This window comes from Scomber japonicus, chromosome 5 (genome assembly GCF_027409825.1).
Source record: "Scomber japonicus isolate fScoJap1 chromosome 5, fScoJap1.pri, whole genome shotgun sequence".
Lineage (NCBI taxonomy): Eukaryota > Metazoa > Chordata > Actinopteri > Scombriformes > Scombridae > Scomber > Scomber japonicus.
Window position 1 is genome coordinate 27,066,545 of NC_070582.1, and position 21,294 is coordinate 27,087,838.

General features: G+C 40.9%; 1 protein-coding gene across 6 annotated transcripts in view; it reads right to left on the reverse strand.

Annotated features, from left to right (window-relative positions):
- Positions 1–389: 389 nt before the first annotated feature.
- Positions 390–21,294, reverse strand: part of has3 (hyaluronan synthase 3) — a 205,029-nt gene continuing 184,124 nt past the window's right edge. Inside the window, exons 1-5 of one of the 6 annotated variants that reach the window (XR_008321414.1) lie at positions 7,532–8,286; positions 6,856–7,406; positions 5,034–5,135; positions 3,005–4,866; positions 390–2,906 (exon numbers count right to left, since the gene is read on the reverse strand). Coding sequence is in view for 5 of the 6 variants with exons in the window: in XM_053319196.1 (XP_053175171.1) it covers positions 3,937–4,866; positions 5,034–5,135; positions 6,856–7,406; positions 7,532–7,667 (1,719 nt within the window). In the remaining variant the exon portion in view is untranslated. Of the gene's footprint in view, positions 4,867–5,033; positions 5,136–6,855; positions 7,407–7,531; positions 8,287–9,367; positions 9,395–10,373; positions 11,433–11,483; positions 11,593–21,294 lie in introns of those variants that run through there. The other 5 variants (XM_053319198.1, XM_053319197.1, XM_053319200.1 and 2 more) reach the window with 5 other exon arrangements.

The following is a 21,294-nucleotide window of genomic DNA, read 5'->3' on the forward strand; positions in this document are numbered from 1 at the left end:
AAGTCTAGACCTGCTGGGGGATTGTACAGGGAAGAATTTGATCACTTAGTATTTATCATGCCTAAGCATTTCAGTCCTTCAATAAGAACATTGATGCTGTCACCCAATCAATTCCTGAACTTCCCCCCTTTTAAGTGAACATACAGTACTGTGAATAATCAGGATATTAAACGAGACAGCATGAGGAAAAAACCAATGCAGTCATCGGAACATGGAATCAGGCTGTATTTGGTATGAATGGAAGGATTGTGTCAAAAACAGAAAGCATTTTTAATGACTTAGGAAAATTCCAGTGTCCTGTGATGACCAGAGATGGAAACCTATCAGCAGATGAAGAAGCAAAAGCTCTTGCATTGTGTGTTGACCATCAAAAAGACTGACAAAGCCTGTAAACATAATGTTCTTTTAATGTATGTGTCCTTTTAAAACATTCAAGTTTCAACTTACACAGACTGCTCAGAAAAACAATATGACACAGAGGAAATGTCCGCTGCTTATTGAAAACAGCGTATGTCAGTGAAAACACATATGCTGATACTACTCACACTTGAAACATGGACTGGATGTTTAAGTCTTTAAACATATCTTTTAGAAATTGAGCTGAAATCATTTGCATGAAAAACACAGACAAAAAGACAGAGTGAAGGCAAAACTCTCAAGTTTCTCACTTTAGAAGAAATCTCTTTGGTCTTTAGTCTTTACACTGTAGATGATGGAATGAATGGACAAGGTCTACATCTAGCGTAAAAAGGACACAGATGTCCACAGTTAAGAGAATAGTGTCCCGTAGTAAAACTTTACTATTACACAAACATGATTTGGCACCTTTACAGTATATAAAAGTAACCATATAAAAATTCTTTGAATCACTGTATGAAACTACGACCCACTGGTGATTGTAAACTGAGAATTGGACCAGGATGTACAGTAAATAAGTTAATCATTTGACACTGCTCAACAGCACCAAAAATACAACTGTATGTCACATATACAGAAATGTTGAGATTGTCTTTTCTGGTAAATCATAGCTGCTTCACAAAATTACAGCTGGAGCAGATGATTGTGCTGTTCATGGCTGATGAGAGTGTTGATAAAGACTGATCTCAGAGCTGTCTCAGCCTCTACTCTGAACACATCCACACTATTATAACCAATTTCAATGTGTGTGACAGGTGAACTTCTCATATTCTCTGCATTTTCTGTTTATTGGTGACTTTTTGGCTGCAGTCTCTGTCATTATATGGACACTTTTAGAAGATCAGAAGTTCAGAATGTTCTAGTCTATCTTTATCCAGTACTCACATGCCCATATGTACAGTGTGTCGAAAGAGTTCTGGGTTTCTCATTATTCCACTTCTCTATACCGGCTGCGTACCTTCCTAACACACATACACTGTAAAAGATGAGGAGTACAACCTGTAGTACTGTCTTTATGCATTGTGAAGTTCCTCTGAAGCCTAATAAAAGGCTTCTATATTTTGTTACAGCAACAAACCTACATTGGACTAGTATTAAATATCACATAAAGAGGGAAAAACCCAAACAGTTTCGCTAACATGATAACTACTTTTGTTGGACAATATATTGTCTCAGAAATAATTGCGGTAAATGATATTATTGTCATCTGAAGATCATTTTATACCACTGATATAATGACAATATAATAGCATAATAATGCAAAGGGGGCAGGGGGTGGGATTGGAGAGTGGGCGCTACGTTTCTGTAAAAACAGAGAGTCATTATGGGCTGGGACAGAGTTATTTACCTTTAATTCATATAAGCGGCGCTGCTTGCCTCTGCAGTCTCCACTCAGGACGTACACAGTGAGGAATGGAGGACACTACTAGCTTAGTCAATGTGACATGAATAGACTCTTAGCTGCTAATTTGAAGTGTTGCAATATTGAGGTAAAAAAGATTATCAAGGTCATGTCCATGTATCATATGAGAAGTCAATACATAGACATGATGATGTTGATAATTACCTTATTGTACGATAAGTCATCATATCCTTATTGTTGTTAGTGTAGGTGGGCCTGGGTCCACCTACTTGGCACTCAGGCCCACCCTATCAGAAATCTTCCTTTTTTCTTGGATCTTCCAGTTTCAATGATCTGCCTATGCAACCAATCGAAATAAAACAGTTCTTGTTATTGCTTTTTGTTTACTAAACGATCATGGTCAAATCTTTTGAGTGGAAGTGCATTTCATACATGCAACCCCTTCTCTTTCACTGTGTACAGCCCACACTGCTGCACAGAGGAACAGAAGCCTACTTTCCCCTTGCTAGTACCTATTAATGTAGGTCAAACCCTTGTGAAACAAAGCAGTCACAAAAAGATGTCCTTCTCAAACCAGACACCTACTCCTGCACCAGTTTCAGGTCAGGTAAAAACTGGCATTGGACTATGAACCATGAAATATTTCAGTGTATAACACCAAGCCCTGTCACCTCCTGCTGTAATCTTTAAAAGTGAGTTAATTCACAAATTTGGAGCAATCTATTGCCTATTTAATGTTTATTCAGTACAATTTTGTTGGGTGTACAGTTGGATTTCATGTTGCTGCGTCTGCCATCTGTGTGTGTGTGTGTGTGTGTGTGTGTGCGCGTGTCTGTTTCTTTGTTTGTGTGTAAGTGTGTGTCGGTGTTTGAATATGTGACCACAGTGCCAGGCTATGTGATGCTGTTAATGTTCATCTTGGTGCCTGTAACATTACCTCTGATGATGATGATGCTTGTATAATTAAACTGTGGTGCATTCAGTCAAGTATAGTTGTAATGGCCTATTTTGGTTACCATATACATTTCAGAACCTAGACCCACCTTATTTTCTATGTGCCCATCCACACTGTACAGATGGCATGTGAGTATTTTTTAAGATAGACTTAACCCAATCCTAATGATCACTGGTGTAGAGAGAGAACGCAAACCAAGATTTTGTTCCAATTTGACCACTTGACTGTTTTTGCAGCCAATGTTTATTGTTCACAAATGGTCAGTGTACCAAATGTATAGATGTTGGCTGTGGCTAGCTAGGAATTCATGCATAAACAGTGTATGTGTGTGTAGAATGGATGTGTGTGTTTGTGTGTCAGCTCTGGCTAATCTCAGAATTCACCAAGTTATTTATGTTATGTTGCTTTCTCTCTTTTCTATATTGTAATAAAATAGAATCATAAGGCGTCACAATTTAGCACAGACTTTCATACTAGAGTTAAATATGTTTCAAGTTTCAGATACTTCTTTGCCTTGATTTGTGCCGCAGAGAACAAATTTCCATTTGTTTATGCCCAGTTGCATTGTTCCATTGACTTTCTAAGCAAATACACCACTTTTAAGATTCCATTCGTGTAGTGCTTTGACTAATCTGACAAAACTTTTTTTTTTTAAACCTATTTTTTAAAATCTATTTTCAGTCCCGTCACATTTCATTCCATCTCATCTATATTAAAATGAAGAACACAAAAAATGAACCACCTATTAATCGAGAACTCTATGTCTCCTTAGTCTGTTGTGTCCCTTATCTTGCTTTATAATCATTAAAAGCACCATCCTGCACCCTTATGTCACAGTTATACAGCTAACCTGAACCCATAAACTACCTAAATTTCTTTTGAGCGTGTCATTATTACAAGTGTATAAACACTTTATAACCTGGATCAGTTCCATTTGGTTTGGTTTTTCAATGTGAAGCACCATTGAGCATGATATAAGTGGAAGAGCTGTGTGGATCTCCAAGTCTTCCCACAACTGGATCAGATTCTTGCTGCTCAGATTTCAGATTCACACCTTTGTAGTACAGCTGATTAAGATGACTGCATTCCTGGTGCATAGGCCATCACTCTAGCAGTTCAAAGGGTCACTAGAGACCCTGCTAGAATCATACTGCAGTGAAACTTATGGGCAAATGCCCTACCAGTCCCTCTGGTAGTAGGTTTATGCCTCAGCATATGGCAGGTGATATTGCTCTTCCCTTTTGTTACACCGTTTGGCTACGATTGCCAGGTAGAGCACCAGCAGAATGAGCCAGTAGCAGGCATAGAGTATTGTCCCTGCTATCAATAATGCTTTCTCTGTCTCACTGAATGGCTCCTGTGTTTCACAATAGATTGTATACACCACACCTCCGAGCAGCACCATAGTCCACACTGTGACAGGCACAGCACCAATAAAATTGACCACAATCTTCCTGCGTCCTGAAGTGCCCCATCCAGCCTTGTTGATGGTGAGCAAGGCGAATATTTTGGCAGGGAGCAAGCTGGACATGTAGAGCAGAGAGTAGAGTGACATGAAGATCATGACCAGACTGCCACGCAGGAAACAGGCATAAGTAGCCTTCAACATCCCAACCAGCTGCACCGTTAACAAGAAGAGCAGGATGTTCCACAGCCTTCCACGGTAGAAGAGATGGATGACCGTGGCAACCAAGAAGAAGGGGAAGAAGCCAGTGACCACGGACTCATAGGTCATCCAGAGGCTGTGCTTGTGGAACCACAGGGCATTGTAGAGCCACTCACGGAAGTAAGACTTGCTCCATCGAGTTTGCTGGTTAAGCCAACGCAGGTATTCGGTTGGCGTTTCAGTCTGGCACTGTGATCGCGCTGTGTATTTCGTCTTGTAGCCGAAGCTGAGCACCCTGTTGGTGAGGTGGCGATCATCACCAAAGCTGCACTTGGAGCCAAGGAAGGTCTGGTGATACCAGGGTTCTAGAAAGCGCTGGAGCAAGGAGTTCCTGTACATCCCCAGAGGGCCACTGATACACTGGACACATCCGAAGTATGACTGGCATGCTCGCTCAATGTTGAATGCCATCCAGTAGCGAACACTGCTGAGGAAGGAGATCCACGAGTCGTACTTGTTGAGGATCTGGAGGAGTGGAAATAAAGTGAAGAAAGGAATTAAAGGGTTATCTTACTTTTATAGGCATGTTGCAGTCAGCTTTTGATCAATCTTGATGGCCTAAGAGTTTGCTGGTTCATTTTCAATCTTGGTGCTTCATTAAGTTCTCATGAATGGAAAGTATTGTTTTTTACCTGTACATCTCCACCAACTCCTCCAACCATTGGATCTTCCTCAAGGATCTTCAGCATTTCAATGGTACATGCTGGGTCTAGAACTGTGTCAGAGTCACACACCTAAAAAAGGACATAACAAACACACAGGTACAATAATGATGAGGTTCACACACAAGCCCCCATACTCATATATACAGCCACTGGTCAAGTTTCAGGTGTTGTACAACACTCAGTAGTATTGATGCTGAAGTCTGAGAGAGAAATGAGAGACTGCTGACAGAGATCCCAGCTGGTTCATTGTAATCGCACAGCTCTGGGTCAGCTGTGTACATGACCTTTGACCCAGGGCAAGGGCACAGAGGGCATGCAACAGCTGGTTATTGGGTTTGAAATGCAAATAGGTAACCTCTTTATACTATGAACAGTCTGATGTAGATTTACAGTTACATAATAACTTTTATGTGTTTGTTGGTCACCCATAGATGCACATTTACCTTGTGATACCTCAACTTTGTTGTGGTACAGTTTAAGCTCAAGTGTACCCAAATTAAGTATTACTGCTATTTTTACTACTAAAAAAGTTGGACTTTCCAATGGTTTTGTTAGAATTCACAGTAATCAAGCAATATTTAGGTTCATGTGTAAAATCAATTTCATTCAGAGGAATGTGCACATCTGTATGCACTAGCACAGAAGTGGTGCAGATATCAAATTAGCAGTTCAGCTGACTTAGATGATACTGGCTTAGAGTGTGCAGATGAATATAAATAAGCATTCATTGATGGCTTTATGAAATGTGATTATGTATGCTGCTACACAGCATTCATATGATCACACTGTTAATGGAAGTGTTTCTGTATCAGGCCTGCTGCCAAAATCACCTGCTAACTTAATATTAGAAAACCTTCTAGGTGTTTGTGTGGGGCCTGCTGCCAAAATCATCTGTTAACATAATAGAAGAAAACTCTCTGGGAGATAAAAATATACTGCAGTCACTGCAGTGACTACAAAGAAAAGTTAAAAGGACATGATGCTCTTCTGGAAGCAGCTACAAAAAACACAAACACTGTATCAAAAGTCATACCTCAATGACAAGAAAAACTAGTTTTTATCAGACCAATACAATGTTTTGGAACAATAAATGGGCAACATTCAAGACATGACCGGGGCAATGAGGTGTGTTCTATTGTATGTCTTCATAGATTACATGTCCCGTAGTAGGACACATTTCTAAAGTGAGTTTTTTGTTGTTGTTGTTCTTTTTTGCCCTTGCATTACAGATTCTGTCACTTTTATGGAGGCAGATAGGAGCTACATAAAAAGTAACTGAAATAGTACATATTTGTAGCATTAAAACTTCTAATTTTTAATTTTCTGTTTCAATTTTAATGACTGAAGTGATTACAAGAGCAAATTGATGGAATGAGGTGGAGTTATTATTAGTGTTACAAAGTCCACATAGTGAGGAGGTTTGGGTGAATGGATGGGTCAAAAAAACATTGAACTTTAATCATGTACCTATTGAGAAAGCTGGGTACGGTGGCACAACCAAACTTTGCTGAAATAGACCATTGTAAGACTGTTGACCTGACACAAGGTCAATCATTACTCTTTGTTGTGAATTTATAATCCATTACTGTTTTTAATTTCCATAGAAAAGCTATTTTTAGGTCTGTGGTATGATCCTGTTGTAAAGTCGATGAGGTGAGTGAGAACACTCAGGAAATCATTTAATTTTGGCTTTAATTCAGTAAATGGGCACCATCTTTTAGTCTGGTATCCTGTTTTTGACATTCAATATAGAGGCACATGTAAGTAATTTATTGTGTGAGTCCCTTACCTGCACATAATCCACACTGTCCCCCAGTCCTTTAAAGGCAGTGTACATCACCTCTCTCTTTCCTCCCCACTCCTGCATAATACAGGAATAGCGGCAGCCTCTGACCAGCCGAGCCACTCGTGCTGCCTCCTCCATGTGAACTGTGCTTCTCCCTCCGTCTGCGACACCTCCTACACCACTCCCATCACTGTGGTAGTTTCCCTTCCACACCATACTTCCAGCCTGGTCAGCCCCGCCCATCACCTCCTGGAAAATGTCCATCATGTAACGGTCTTCAGGCCTGTTCCCGTCTACGACCAGGACCACCTTCAGGCCAGGAAAGGAGATTCGGCGGATGCTGCGCAGGCACTTCCTCAGGTAGTCTGGATCTTCCTGGAAGGCAGCTATGCAGAGGGCCACGGTGCGACGGAGGTGCTGTGGCCGAGAGGGGCTCCTCATCCGTCGATGCTCCAGAAAGGCAAAAAGGCTCTGGAGGAAGAGGTGGAGGGAGAGGAAGGCACCATAGAGGCCAAAGGAGAGGTGGTGCTGCTCAGTGTGGATAAACTGGTAACCTTTACATGAACACAGGAGCACAGAGAGAGCAAGTGAAAAATGTGACTTTCAATTGTTTTTATCCTCAAGTACTTTGCTGAGCCATGATGAATGAGAATAAATGAATTTTTATTAACAGGTTTACCCGTGACATAGGCCAGCAGGATGGTGAATAGGACCACCGCAGCAAAAAGGGTGGTGAGCACAATGTTCACCGCATTCCTGCAGCGAGCGGGCATCTGGAGGTGGAGGAGGATGTGAGGCAGCAGGGATCCCAACATATGCCAAGGTGAGAATCAGAAAGTAAGAGGAGATGGGATCAGAGGAATGTTGATTTGTGAAGATAAGAAAAGAGCGAGGGAGGGGAAAGAGTTTCATAGAGAGGGTGAGCCAAGGGAGAAGACAAGGAGAAAATTACAATTGCAAGGTGATTCGGTGTGTGTGAATTAACTTTCACTGGACATTCACAACAGTGTCACTGAGTAACACACATGTATAGCACATCATTCGCTTCTTACAAGCACGCATGCACACACACACAGACACACACACAGGGGACGAGTGTGAGCATGCTGTACAGTACATGAAAGGGGCAGTATCAACACAGGTCTGCTTATACATGTCAGGTGAGACAGGGAGTGGGGTGTCTGAACACAGAGAGCTTGTTACTCCTCATTAGTTGACCCATGTGCCATTTCCTGTTTTTTCTGTAAAACCTTTCATCAGCCACCATCAGCTAAACACACCAACAGCAGTCACTGACATCATGGTGCAGGAAGCAAGGAAGGTGTAAGTCAAAAAAATACTAGCCTACTGTAGTAACTGCTGTTATGACTACTACTACTACTACTACCATTATTGCTACTGTTGCTGCTGCTAATACTTCTACCACCAATAGTGTAAGTACTATTGTTGCTGGTATGACAACCACCACTACTAACTTCACTCGTACAACCGCTACTGTTCCTACTACTGCTGCAACTGCAACTGCTAGCAGTAGTAATGGTACTAATGGTTTGAGATTAGCACTGTTTCTAACACTGCTACTACTATTAATTCCACTAACATTACTAATAACACTAGAAGAACTACTAGTGCTATTGCTGCTTTTACTATTGTTCCTAGTAAAGGTACCACTAATGGAGCACTTTAGTAGCCAAGTGGTTACTGTGCATGCCACATAATCACAAGATCCCCTGTTCGATTCCAGCAAGGGACCTTTGCTGCATGTCATTCTTCTCTCTCTCCCAGTTTCCTCTCAGCCTCTATGCCATGTACTTTCAAATAAAGGCAAAAAATGCCCCAAAACAAATCTTTCACATAAAAAAGGTAATGACATGGCAATATTGCTGTTACCACTAGGCTACTACCTTGTGTCAGGTCAACATTATTAAAAATGTCTATTTTATAATAGTGATCCATGTTGCATGTCTATTGTTGCAGTACCCAGAGTGGCCACACAAATTGGCAGCAAAGCTGAGGAATGCCACTGCCACCGTACCCAGCTCTTTTAATAGGTTCATGATTAAAGTCCAATCTTTTTTTGACCCATCCATCAACCCCAACCTCCTCACTATGTGGATTTTGTAACTCTAATAATAACTCATTCCATTAATTTGCTTGTGTTAGAAGTTGTATGCTACAAATATGCACTATTACTGTTGCTTTTGTGGAAAATCCACAACTGTGGTTTTGGTAAATGGCCAGTATCAACACAGCAGTACTATGACTACTATTCACACATGCAACCTTTGAGAACCACTGAAAAAGCATTATTCGGACTAGTAGTGAGAGAGACTGATAACATATAACTAAAAACAAAGACTATTACTACATCTATCACTACTATTGATGCTATTTGCTACTACTCACACTCACATTCGCTATCACTGCTGCTACAGTAGGTGTGATCCTGATATCTTTTCAAAGAGCTTGTCTCAGATTAAATGCACATTCAATCACTCTAAGAGAAAGAACTCACAGTTGAACACCTTCTGCTCTCCTGTTCTCCTCTCCTTCACCTCCCCTTCCTCTCTCTCACCACCCCTCCCATCAATCCCTGTGGCTCTCCCTTCTTCCCTCTCTGTGGGTTAAATAGCTCTAATTAAAGGCCAGCCGGGGTTTGGCCAATGCTTGGGACCAGTTGAAATAGAGGAACAATTCTGTCCTTTCATTCATGAAATTACCTCCTGGCCCCCCTCTCACCCCCACACCCCACCTGGCCAAGCCCACGTAGGGGAGACAGACAGAATGATATTTATATCATTACATCCAGCTCTGTGGGACACTCAGGCACAGGCAGATCTAACAGGCTCACTGAGTAGATGTACAGATTTATATGCTGGCAATGGATCACACTAACTCCACAGACGTACACTCTTACATGGCAGAGAGGCTATCCAGGAGGAACTGTCTGTAGGATATTCAGCCACTGACAGAGAGGGGAATTTTGTAGATAGAGGTTTTGGAACATGCACAATACATTTTCCCTCTCAGGCATTGTTTTCATGTGTCATCACTGTCATTTAGAGGTTCTTCTGAATAATCTCAAAACCACAACTTTCCATCGACAGTTGCCCTAATTCCTCTCTCTATTCTTTCCTTTTTTCTCATATTTCTTTTGCGCTGACTTATTCTGAACAAGAGCATCAGTCAAAATGATGACCAACACATGAAGTATATAAATGTAAAACCTATTCAAGAGGTTTCATGGCAATCTTAAAGAATGAGTTTATCCAAATGGCACTTTCAATAAGCTCAATTATCTAGTTTATTCATCGAGGTTTTTGCGATATCTGTCTCTGCTTCAACCCCAATACAATGGAGGTGAATAGAATTTCAAATAGTGTATCACATCTCGTCCTGTGTCAGGTCATATTTTGTTATTTTCTGTTTTTGTCGTGTCAATTCTTGTTCTATTTCGATAGGTTGCTAACCTCTCTTCTTGTTTTAGATGACTTAATTTCCTGGCCTTGTGTGTTTCATACCTTTGATTGTCTTCCCCGCTCCGATTGTCTACACCTGTGTCTTGTTATTCACCTTCCCTTCTTGTAGTTCCTTTGTGTCTAGAGTTCCAGCCTTTTTCCCTCATTTATGTCTCAGTGTGTTTTTGTGAATCTTGCTCGTTTTTGGACTCTGCCTTTTTGCCTTTGGCATCTGGATTTGTTTGATGTGTCTGACTGCCAGCGTGTCACTGATCTGTTTTTGGATTAAAGAACTGTGTTTGTGAACTGATGTGTCTCAAGTCATGAGTTTGATTCCAAACTGTGTTCCAGTCATTACATTATGGTGCTCAAAGCATTGAAAAATTATATATTTTTAAAGATTTAACAGCAATATCTCTTTCCAGAAACAGTGTCCCATTTTCTGGATAATCTACATAATACACTGTCAACAGCTGTCAACAACCTATAAACAAGGATAGATATCACTAGAGGTAATATATAAGTAATAAAGGGGTGCTTTTTAATTTGGGAGAATTGAGCCACAGTCAAGAATGCCACAGTCAAGGTCATATATTGCCTTTATATATATTGTTCTTTAGTGATATACAGTCCTTGTTTATCACAGACCAAAGAGTTTCTCCTCAATATGTGATCCATGGTGGATTAAACCAGCAGGCAGAGGCAGCATAGCCCTGGGGCCAAAGACTAGATAACAAGCAGACAGTAACCTGCTGTTTGATTAGAGGGCAACAGTCACCAGAGGGGGTTCTTTTCAGGCTGGGAGCTGGGATTAGTGAAGGGACTTGTGGGGGGGACAGGTGCCATTATCCCTCAGGTTATCTGCCTGCCTATCCTGAATCCTGCACATCTGTTTTATGGGATGACTGTTGGATACTCAAATTTGACCAGTGGCACAACAGTGACATTAACATGAAAAGGAAGGACTTTCATCTGAACAGCAGAATCAATCATAATTCAATAAGTGGTAGAAAAATCTGTCTGGAGGCAGAAATTAGTCTGATCCTCAGTTTGTGAGTAACAGCAGTTGAAACAATATATAGAGCAAGTTTCTACTTGAACACAATTCCACAGAAACTCAACCGCACATCATCAAAATTGTGAAATATAAAAGGTTAAGAATGACGCCATCACCTTGATCATTCCACACGCAAAAAATCTTCAGAAATATTTCCTTTCTTATTGAAAAACAAAGTCATATTAGTGAAGTGTAGCAAAAAAAGACATATCTGACAGTCTTGTGTACAGATGGTCAAGGTCTATGTCCATATCTAGATCGAACACTGGCTCATCATTTTAAAGTATCCAGCATGAAGAAATTTCCAAATGAGCCACAAACCAAAGAAAAAAAATGCTTCCTCCCAATTGATTCCAGAGCTGATCAGTATTTCCAGGGATGAACCACATTAACTCAAGTCTGAAGTAATATTCCTAGATTTCTCCCAGGAGTGGCAGTGCCATATGGGAAGGAGTTCCTACATCCAGGCCATGTGACTGAATGGGCTGGGATTTCAGGTGAGGAGGTGGAGAGGTGTTAATGAATGATGATGCTTTTGGCTCTGGGATAGGGGACTTTTATGCAACTTGTGGAGGAAGAGGGGGAGCAAGACGGCTGTTCGGAAATAAAATATTATATGCAGGAGTGAACAATCAGTTACTAAACCTTTATTCATGATATTAGCAGTATCTGTTTCACTCAAATACATGTGACATGTGTCGGTTGGATGTTGTTGTCTGTGCAGAATGATGTATGGGCAGAAGTTTCCTGTCACATTCATCTGCTGAAGGGGGAAAGTTTCTCACCTTAAATCTCACATCAACACATTGAGACATCACAACCAGTTTGGAGCCAGTCCTATTCCAATATTTAAGTGTGATGTGAAATCATGATGCCTCCGGTGCACAAACACTTAGAATGGACTTTAGAGTGAAGTGGGAGGTATCTTGTGTCCAGTTGTTCAACTTCTGATTTGATCAATATTTGTATATTCTGCTCAATCTGCCAATTTAACCACCATGGGGTCAAAGAGCCTTCAGCCGATCTGCCCCAGCCTTTGGAACTCCATTACACCAGACCACCATTCAGAATTCTGACTCTACCTTCACATTTAAATCCTGCCTGAAAACACAACTATCCTAACTGGCATATTCTGTCTCATACCGACTATGATATCACATTCATCTCAAGTTCTACATTGATGTTTATCCATTGTACTATTGTACTAATATTCTAATATTAGTTTGTTTTCAGGTGGGTCTTGTAAGGTGTCCTTGAGGGCTTTGAAAGGCACTCATAAATAAAATGCATTATGATTATTGAATCTGCAGGAATTATTATTCCTCTCATTCTGCTTCTTATTTTTCTTCTTCTAAAATATTAATATTTTATGTTTCTGGAAATGAGCATTGCAAAATGGCTCTACAGCATCCCCTAGGCAAATTTAAAAAATTGAGCCCCTCGCTCCAGATGGACGTAGACAAACGAAACTGGAAAACTGGAACTGGAAGTCAGCCATTCCAATTTTTGATTTTTCCTCCACTTCCACGCCTGTAACAAACTCTTCCTAGAGATTAAACCCGGTCGACTTCAAATTCAGTCAGTAACTCATAGATTCTGGATTGTTAAATGAGGGAGAATGAGTAGATGAAATTACGAGAACTTCTAACAAGCTAATTGAATTTTTTTTGTGAAAAATTGCCAGAAAACTATTGTTCCCTTAATACAACCTGATATTTAATAAAGAACAGTTCATGGTGAATTTATATCTCAGACTTTTAGCTGAGACATTAAATTGTACAAACCAGTGGTCATAAAATACCTTTTAAATCTCTCAAATAGCAATTTTGTATGTTATAACAGCATGGCACACACTCACACACACAATGAACAATACTTGTGCACAATAGACATTAAATATATGTTTGCTTTTTTCACTATGATATAAGTGTACTGTAAAAATATTGTGTGTGTATTTTATTACTTATACAGGTATGAAAAACTAACTTTGCATTCAGAAATTGTCCTCCTCCCTCTCTCCATCTGTACATATTCATGTACCAATAAAGCATCGACTTCTCCTGTTATCAGTCATATTTCAGTTATTAATATTGTTGTTACTGTGCTTCTCTGTGTGTGTGTCTTCCTCTCCTTTCTCCCCCTCTATCTTTCTCCCTCCACCCAGCCGGTCAAGGCAGATGGCCGCCCACCTACAGCCTGCTTCTGCTTGTGCCTTTCCTTATCGCTGTCGCCAAGTGCTACTCATGGGGGAATGTTGTGTCTTTGTACACAGTCTAGTGCTTTGAGATAACTTCTGTTCTGTTCTGTGATTGGACGATATTTAAATAAATTGAAATAGAATTGAAAATAAAATATGAGTAAACCCAGTGGCAGGACAGTGCTGGAGATCAGACAGCAGAGAGGGAGGGAGAGACATGATTAGTGGAGCGAAGAAGCATTCAGGAAGTGGGGTTGGTGGATGCACATGAAAGGAACTACAGTGTGGTGTTGTAGGTGTCCGAGAATGCACTGAAGAGAGTAAAGGCTCCACATATTCATTGTTGGTGCATGAAAAAACTTGAACATGTTATCACCCGTCAGATCCTTACAACCTTAAACAGTTCCTGCTAATGTGAGTCATGATATCAATAAGGTATGTCAAAGCTGAGCAGGGCATAAAACACACTCAAGAGATCCAGAATAACCCTTTTTGATAGGAAGAGATGTAATAAACAGTATTATTGTTCAGATCTATGATGATGAGGAATACAAAGACTTCAAGGTTTCAGTGTTTTCTGCCACTAGAGGTCTCTGTCAGTGCCTCCACTCAGATTTCTCCAGTGACTGTAGCACAAAATCCTCTTTTACAGACCTCACTACATAATGAAGGAAGTGATGTAGCTGGGGAAAACCTAATAAAGTACTCACAGCTGAGGAGATGAGTGTGTGTGTGTGTGTGTGTGTGTGTGTGTGTGTGTGTGTGTGTGTGTGTGTGTGTGTGTGTGTGTGTGTGTGTGTGTGTGTGTGTGTGTGTGTGTGTGAGGGATAGAAGCTGTCACAGGATGACCATTCATGCAAAAAAAAAAAAAAAAATGCCTGAATTGTTTTTCAGGCCAAGTCATTACACACTACCTGCTAGTGTAATAGAGCAAATGATCATATTTAAACCTGATACAGTATATACCTTGATAATTCCTTTTCAGTACAAAAATATAGTTTGGTTGCTTACACTTTGATCCAGAACTAATTAAAAATACATTGTTGTGGATATTCATGATTCCCAGAGAAGGAATTCTGACTATTTTATTTACTCTATAGCACAAATGTTCTGTAGTCACTCTCTCAGGATACAATCTTAAAGGACGTCTTCAAGTTCAAGTCTGTATTTAAAATAACCCAAAGGAGCCCAAATGAAATTGAAATAGTTTTTCTGGCTGTAATCATTCCTCCGGTTCATACTGACCATTAGAAGATCCCTTCATAATGCATTTACAAATGTAAGTGATGGAGGACAAAATCCACAGTCCTCCTTCTGTGTAAAAATGTATTTAAAAGTTGGTCTGAAGCTAATATGAATCTTCAGCCGTCCAAATGAGAAAATCAAGTCTTCTATGTTTCAACGTTACAGACTTTTTAGTGCCAAAGTCTTTTTGTTACTATACTTCCACCACAGCTTAACAGGGAAACACCAGGTGGAAATTTGATGCTAAAAAGACTGTAAATGTGTCAGATATCACTTGATATGACTAACTCACATTGATGAAGCTGAATATAAGCTTCACATTTGAAGGAGCTCTTTTAATAGTCAGTATGAACAGGAGGAATGATTACAGTGAGGAAAACCTCTTTCACTGTTCATATGGACACCTGACTGCTGGTTTAAGACACACTTGAAAAATTGTGAACCAGCCTTAACTTCACACATTGCTGAGAGGTTTTAAAGTAACACTATGTAACTTTTACTGAGTAGTGCCTCAAGTGGCAAGTACAGGGAGCTTGGGACATTCACCTCATTCTTCATTTCCTAACATTCTCATGGGTAAGTGGCTTTAAAGCTGCATTAAATTATCGTGTTTTCTTGGCCACTTGAGGGAAGAACCAAGACAAGTTAAAAATGGCAAATTACATTTATTATATGAGCCCTGTTTCCACTGCAGGAACTTCGGGGTAATTTTACGAGGCCAGGGCCATTGGTGTGTGTCTCCATAGAAGGAACCTCCCCCGCAGGACAATCTCTCGGAACTTTTACAGGGGCTAAACGAGTCCCTGCCTCGGGGTAGGTACTCCGTTCGGCCCCAAAAAACTGAGGTTTACTCAGTGCTGATTGGGTGTACTCAAAGCAGGATGTGGCGTCAACAGTAAGCGCTAAAATGAGCAGCATTTTTAAAACCCAGCAGAAGATGAACAGTAGCAGAAAGCGCCTACACTGCCAGAATGTACACGAACACACACCAGAAACACGGCAACCAACTCAGCTCCCTCCATGTTTACCTCCTCGTTGTTGTTTTCTTTGTTATGCTTTCGGCGAGTCACCTCAGTCCGGTGGATCCTACTCTGCTATGGAGAAATAACGGCCAAGAGGACAGAGTGAGAGGACGTTCCTGTAAAGGTCCCACGTCCTAACTTTTACCAGGAACTTCCTTAGTGGAAACAGAGCTTATGTCTTGTACAGTAGCTTAAGATGGCTAACGAGTTAGGAAAATATTACTTGTGGACACATCTAGAGGATCCAGAGCAACATTAGCATTCATTCAGAGTTGTATTGTGTCCACTTAAAGTGATAGTTTGGTGTAATTTCGATTTAGCGTCATATGCACCATGAGGTCTATCTAATCAGCGCCTTAGTCGTTTATTTTCATTTGGTCGGAAAAGAATGGAGTTAGAGCCATCAGCTGAATGTCTTAGTACAGGCGCTAACGGGACCACCAGTGTATCTGGTAAATGACCCCACTAATAATGTCTGGATTGTTATCAAACTTCTACAGTAGTACAAATAGGGTCTTTACTCATAAATCCATGCATTGAAAAGTTTGTAAGTACACCAGGAGTTTATTAAAATAAACACTTACCTGATGGCTTTTACTCTGCTGCTACTGCTAAAGCTGTAAACATCATCGAAATATCGCAAGAACCCGCACAGATCTCTAGATGTGCTGTGCAGGATCTCGCGAGACCACGAACGGCTGAGGCACTGATTAGATAGACCTCATGGTGCATATGATGCTAGGTCGAAATTACACCGAACCATCGCTTTAAGGAAAGTAAGTCCAATTATCACTCTCCTTTTAGCTCTGTTTTGGACTCCACCAACTACTAAGAAAGATAAGTGGCTCCTTTAATGCTTCACTACATTCATACACATATACATACACTTGCTGGTTGTTTTCTTTGCTGTTTTAGTGCTCAGCATATAATTGTGTGTGGATAAGTCATTACTTGGGACATCTTTCACATTACATGTAATCATTTGGCGAACTGTACATATAGAAATATTAAGTAGTGTATTGATGAATGCAGCTTTAAAGACATCATGAGACTGAGATCGAATGAAATAGAGGAGGAAACAACAAACATGGTCTTGAAACCACTAAAATGTTCGTCTGTGAACATACAGTAGCACAAGTGGGAAAAAAGTCAAGAACCTGACCAAATAAAGTCAGATACATATCAATATCTAAAGATTTCATAGCATTAGCTAACATTATCCACTGTAAGATTCTGGTCTGTATCAGTGAAACTCTTGAGTGTATTGGGCTGAGAAAGGGTATTTTTCTTACTCGTGAATTCAGCAGTCTGTTGTAAAGGAAAGATTGTGTTATTTCTTACTTCAAAACTTAAACATTCTCACTTTAATCTTATTTTTAGTGCTTCTTTATTTTCTCATGCTCCCCATTAACTGGAAATTATCGCTTTTCCACCTTTCTGACTGGATCAACGTGTGTTTTGTGGTTAGCACGTCTACTTCACCTGAGGTCTCACTGTATATAAGTAGTCTGTCAAACACCAGGCTTTGTATAAAAAGCACCAGAGCAGGCAGGTTGAGCGTGGCAGTGATGCCATGGAAAATCAAACACTCCAGCGTTTTCTTTAGAGACGCCAGAAGTCTTGAAACAGCCACTCTGAGACATTTCTGTCAACTGTTTCCTAACGGTCACTGTCTGCCTGCACAGGGGGAAAAAGCAGCACGTGTAGTACATGCCAGGAGGTAACACACACATACACACAAATAGAGAGACACACACACACACAACGTGATAACGCACAGGGAGATAGACTATTCTTTTGCCATTACTGAGCATTTTCCCAGCAGTTCTACACCTCCTTTCCTCCTGTTGAATTTTTAGTCAACTACTTCACTCACACACACTCACAGTGTCAGACAGAAAAAATATTTTCTCTACCTCACATTGCAAACACACTAACCACACAGGCCTGAACACACTCAACTCTTTGTCCTGCATTTTCTAACTAAGCTTTAATGTTGCTTACTCCATTTTTTCTAAAACTTTCCTTTCAGTTTCTGCTCCTCTTGAACACATTTGCTCTCACTTGTGAATACTTTCATTCATTCTCCTTTCCCCCAAACCTTCACAACTACATGCCACACATGAAGAAATAGTCTAATTTAAAACTAATCCTGGCTTTAATCTTAATCCTAAACCTCAGTTTAAATGCTAAAGCTGTTCCTTGTAGGAGTGAGGACCAACAAAAGGGGGATTTATCTCATCTTTCTGTCTCAGTGGGGGTCAGTTTACATCATAATGACACAATGTAGTCTATTAGTGTAGAACATAAAACAATATCCTTACCTTCCTGATCCAATGGACCCTCCGTCCTCTTCTCCCCCTCAAGACTTCCCCCCAGACCTCTGTCCTCCTGGTCCGTCCGTCCAGCCGGGACGTCCAGCCCTCTCCTCTCCTTAGCACAGCACTCTCCTTGTTCTGTCCCCCTCCTTCCACTAGCTCACACTACATCTTTATTCCAACTTGCTCGCTTAATTCAGGAGATCCCACATCCAAAAATACAGCAGGGAGCTTAAACCACCACCCTCCACCACTTCTGTGAGCCAGCCTCCCCGCTGCCTGCTCCTCCTCCTCCTCCTCCTCCCTCTATCTCCCAGGACTGTCCCAGGGCATGAAGCCCCCTCCCAGGTCAGATGTGATCAGAGGTGCTCAGCCGGTAGCTGATGCTGTCGCCGTCTTACATCTGTAGATTACAGGTTGGGGGCGGCAGCTGTTCTGGTCTTCGTCTCTGGTGCTTTCCATCCCGGTGCTGGACCTTCACCTGCTTTCCACCATTAATGAGCTACCTGCATAGGACCAAAGTGATGGTGATGGTAAAGGTTGAAGGCCAGAGTGAGCCTTAATCTCACCCTCGTCCTCAAGTCTGATTCATCTTTTGTTCCCTCCCCAGGTTTCGTCCTCGCTCTCTCTCTCTGCTGCCGTCCTTTGCTGCAGTATCGGCTCAGTGTCTGCGTCCCCTGTTTGCAGCAGAGCCTAAATCCTCCTTTCCCTCTCTCCTCCTCTGTCACACTGTCCCGCCTGGCTGGCAGACCGACACTGCTGAGCTTCTCCTCCCCAGTCCTTCTCTCTGGCTCCTTCAACCCCCCCCTCCTCCTTCCCACCTGCCCCCTCCTCTCCTTGCCTCTCTCCCCTACCTCCCTCCTTGGTCACCCCCAGCTATAGCTCCCCATCTCTCCCTGCAATGCAGCCAGCAGCCTCCAACAAGCATGGGGACTGTTTGACCAGAGCCCCCTCTCTTCTCCACCTCTCCGTCTGACTCAAAGCATCCTTTATGGGCTTATTTATCTACCCTCCCTCCTTTTCCCCTCTCCTCTCCTGCTCTGAGGCTGAGCTGCGGACATCCTGTAGGTTCCGCGGCCACGGCCGAGCTGGCAGCCTGACTCAAACTGCAGCACGCCTCAGAGAATCGATACACAGCTGCCAAACACATTTTATTACAGTCAGGTAATACATAGAATGCACTTGACTCAAAACAAACTCTAATGAGGACATAAAGCTGAAGTGTTTCCACGTAACCACCCTGCATTCATTCTCTCACTTACACTCCTCTCTTCATTTTCATCTCTGGCTTGCTGACTGTGACACATGGTGATCTGTAGTAATTACTGTAATAGACCTCTCATGGCTTCAGCAGTCAGAGACTGGCACGTTAGCACTCTCTCCCTCTCTCTCAGTGGGAAAGCAGAGAGTAAAACTAACTGTATAGATGGCCGTATGTGAGACAGACTACCACAGTGGATACTCAGAGCCAATGATGAGAGTCAAATGAAGCTAAAAAATAAAGCAATTGTTGAATTGTTATTGTCTGAGATGGTCTTTTATGAAAGAGTAAAGTCATATATTTATTTTATATGAGAGTTGGTTTTATTTGTATTTGATTTTAAGATGAAGTCATTTCATATCACGACAGTTAAAACTGTATATCTGTATTGCATGCAATACCATTCTATATTAACAGATAAATAGATATTTCCTCCATGAGTCTATCATGAGTTTGTATTCTGAAACTAAATCTAAAATTAACACGAAATACTTTAAAACACACAGAATGTCAAGTATCTATGCATTATATATTCATATAAGACAGGTGACGTATCGCTTTACAAATTATATGCAAAGCTGTTAGGATAGCTTTAGAAGAATATGTAGCCTATAGGCTACAGAGTCTGCTATATTGTACATCTAAGTCTAATCATCTCTGGGACTCGTCTCTTATCTTCTTCTAGGTTATGTGCAAATTTAGCTTTGTTTAGATTTGAATTTTGTTGTTCGTTTGTTTGTATTCATCATGTTGTTGCTTTTTTTATGAATGTCAAGATTTATGGAGCCCATAAAGACCAGTTATAGCTGCATTCTACTGGTGTGAAGACAGACATCTGAAATGAGCAAATAAAACCAAAGCTTTGAGAATAGCTGGCTACTACTAGATGTAAGCGTGAAAATATGTTAATTTGTTTTCATATATTTGGAATTAATTTTTAGACAAAAAATAACATACTGAGGATGTGAAATGGGACAAAGTAACATTTAGGTCCTAAGATTAAAACAGTTCCTATATATGTCTGTTCCTATTTCCAACAATATTGACTCAAGTGGCTATAAAATCTCAAAGCTAAGACATCCCTTGTTTATATTTTTTTAAACAACCCAGTTTGGGTTGGAATCCAGTTTTGTTCCCTGTAAATTAAACTACATTTCCACCATTAACTCTTCATGCTGTGTGCTACTGCTTGTTAACATGCTAGCATGGTAGCAGGGCACCCCAACTGTTCCAAAGTCAGAACAACCTTGATCAACATGCTGAGTGGATTAAAATCTCTGATCCAATTTAACACTGCCATTTAATTTATAGCATTTTTCTAGCTCTTTATTAATGGTGGAAAACAAGGTTGACGGTAAAAACTATATGGATTAGAGAACAATTTTATATCCTATTAAAAGACAATGTCAGCTAGTTCAAACAGACCTTTGTCTTGCCCACAGGCACAATCAGCCTGTTGACCTTGACTGTAATGAGTATTCTGCAGGCACAGACAGGCTCGTACTGTGAAGTAGCCCAAAGTGTGAGTTGCTGGGAGGCAGAAGTGCTTTGCTAAGGACTTCTTCCACTGTCTCCTGGGGTTTGAAGGTGGCTCTATTTTGCTGCCTTCTTTTGACTGTCTGTACAAAAAATAATTATATAAATAAAACGTTTGGCGGCAGGCGCAATACAACTATGCTGTGTATCCAAGGTGAGATCCGTTGGTAGTGCTTGATGTTTTGGCTCTGTATGAATGGTTCATGTGGAAAAATAATCCAAACCAGGTCAAACACCTCTAGTGACTGGAGATACAGTAAAAGATGGTGAGACTGGTGACAAAATACCTTGCAGTTGATATTTGTCACTTAAAAATGAATAGATTTTGGGGGGAATTTTGGGGTCACA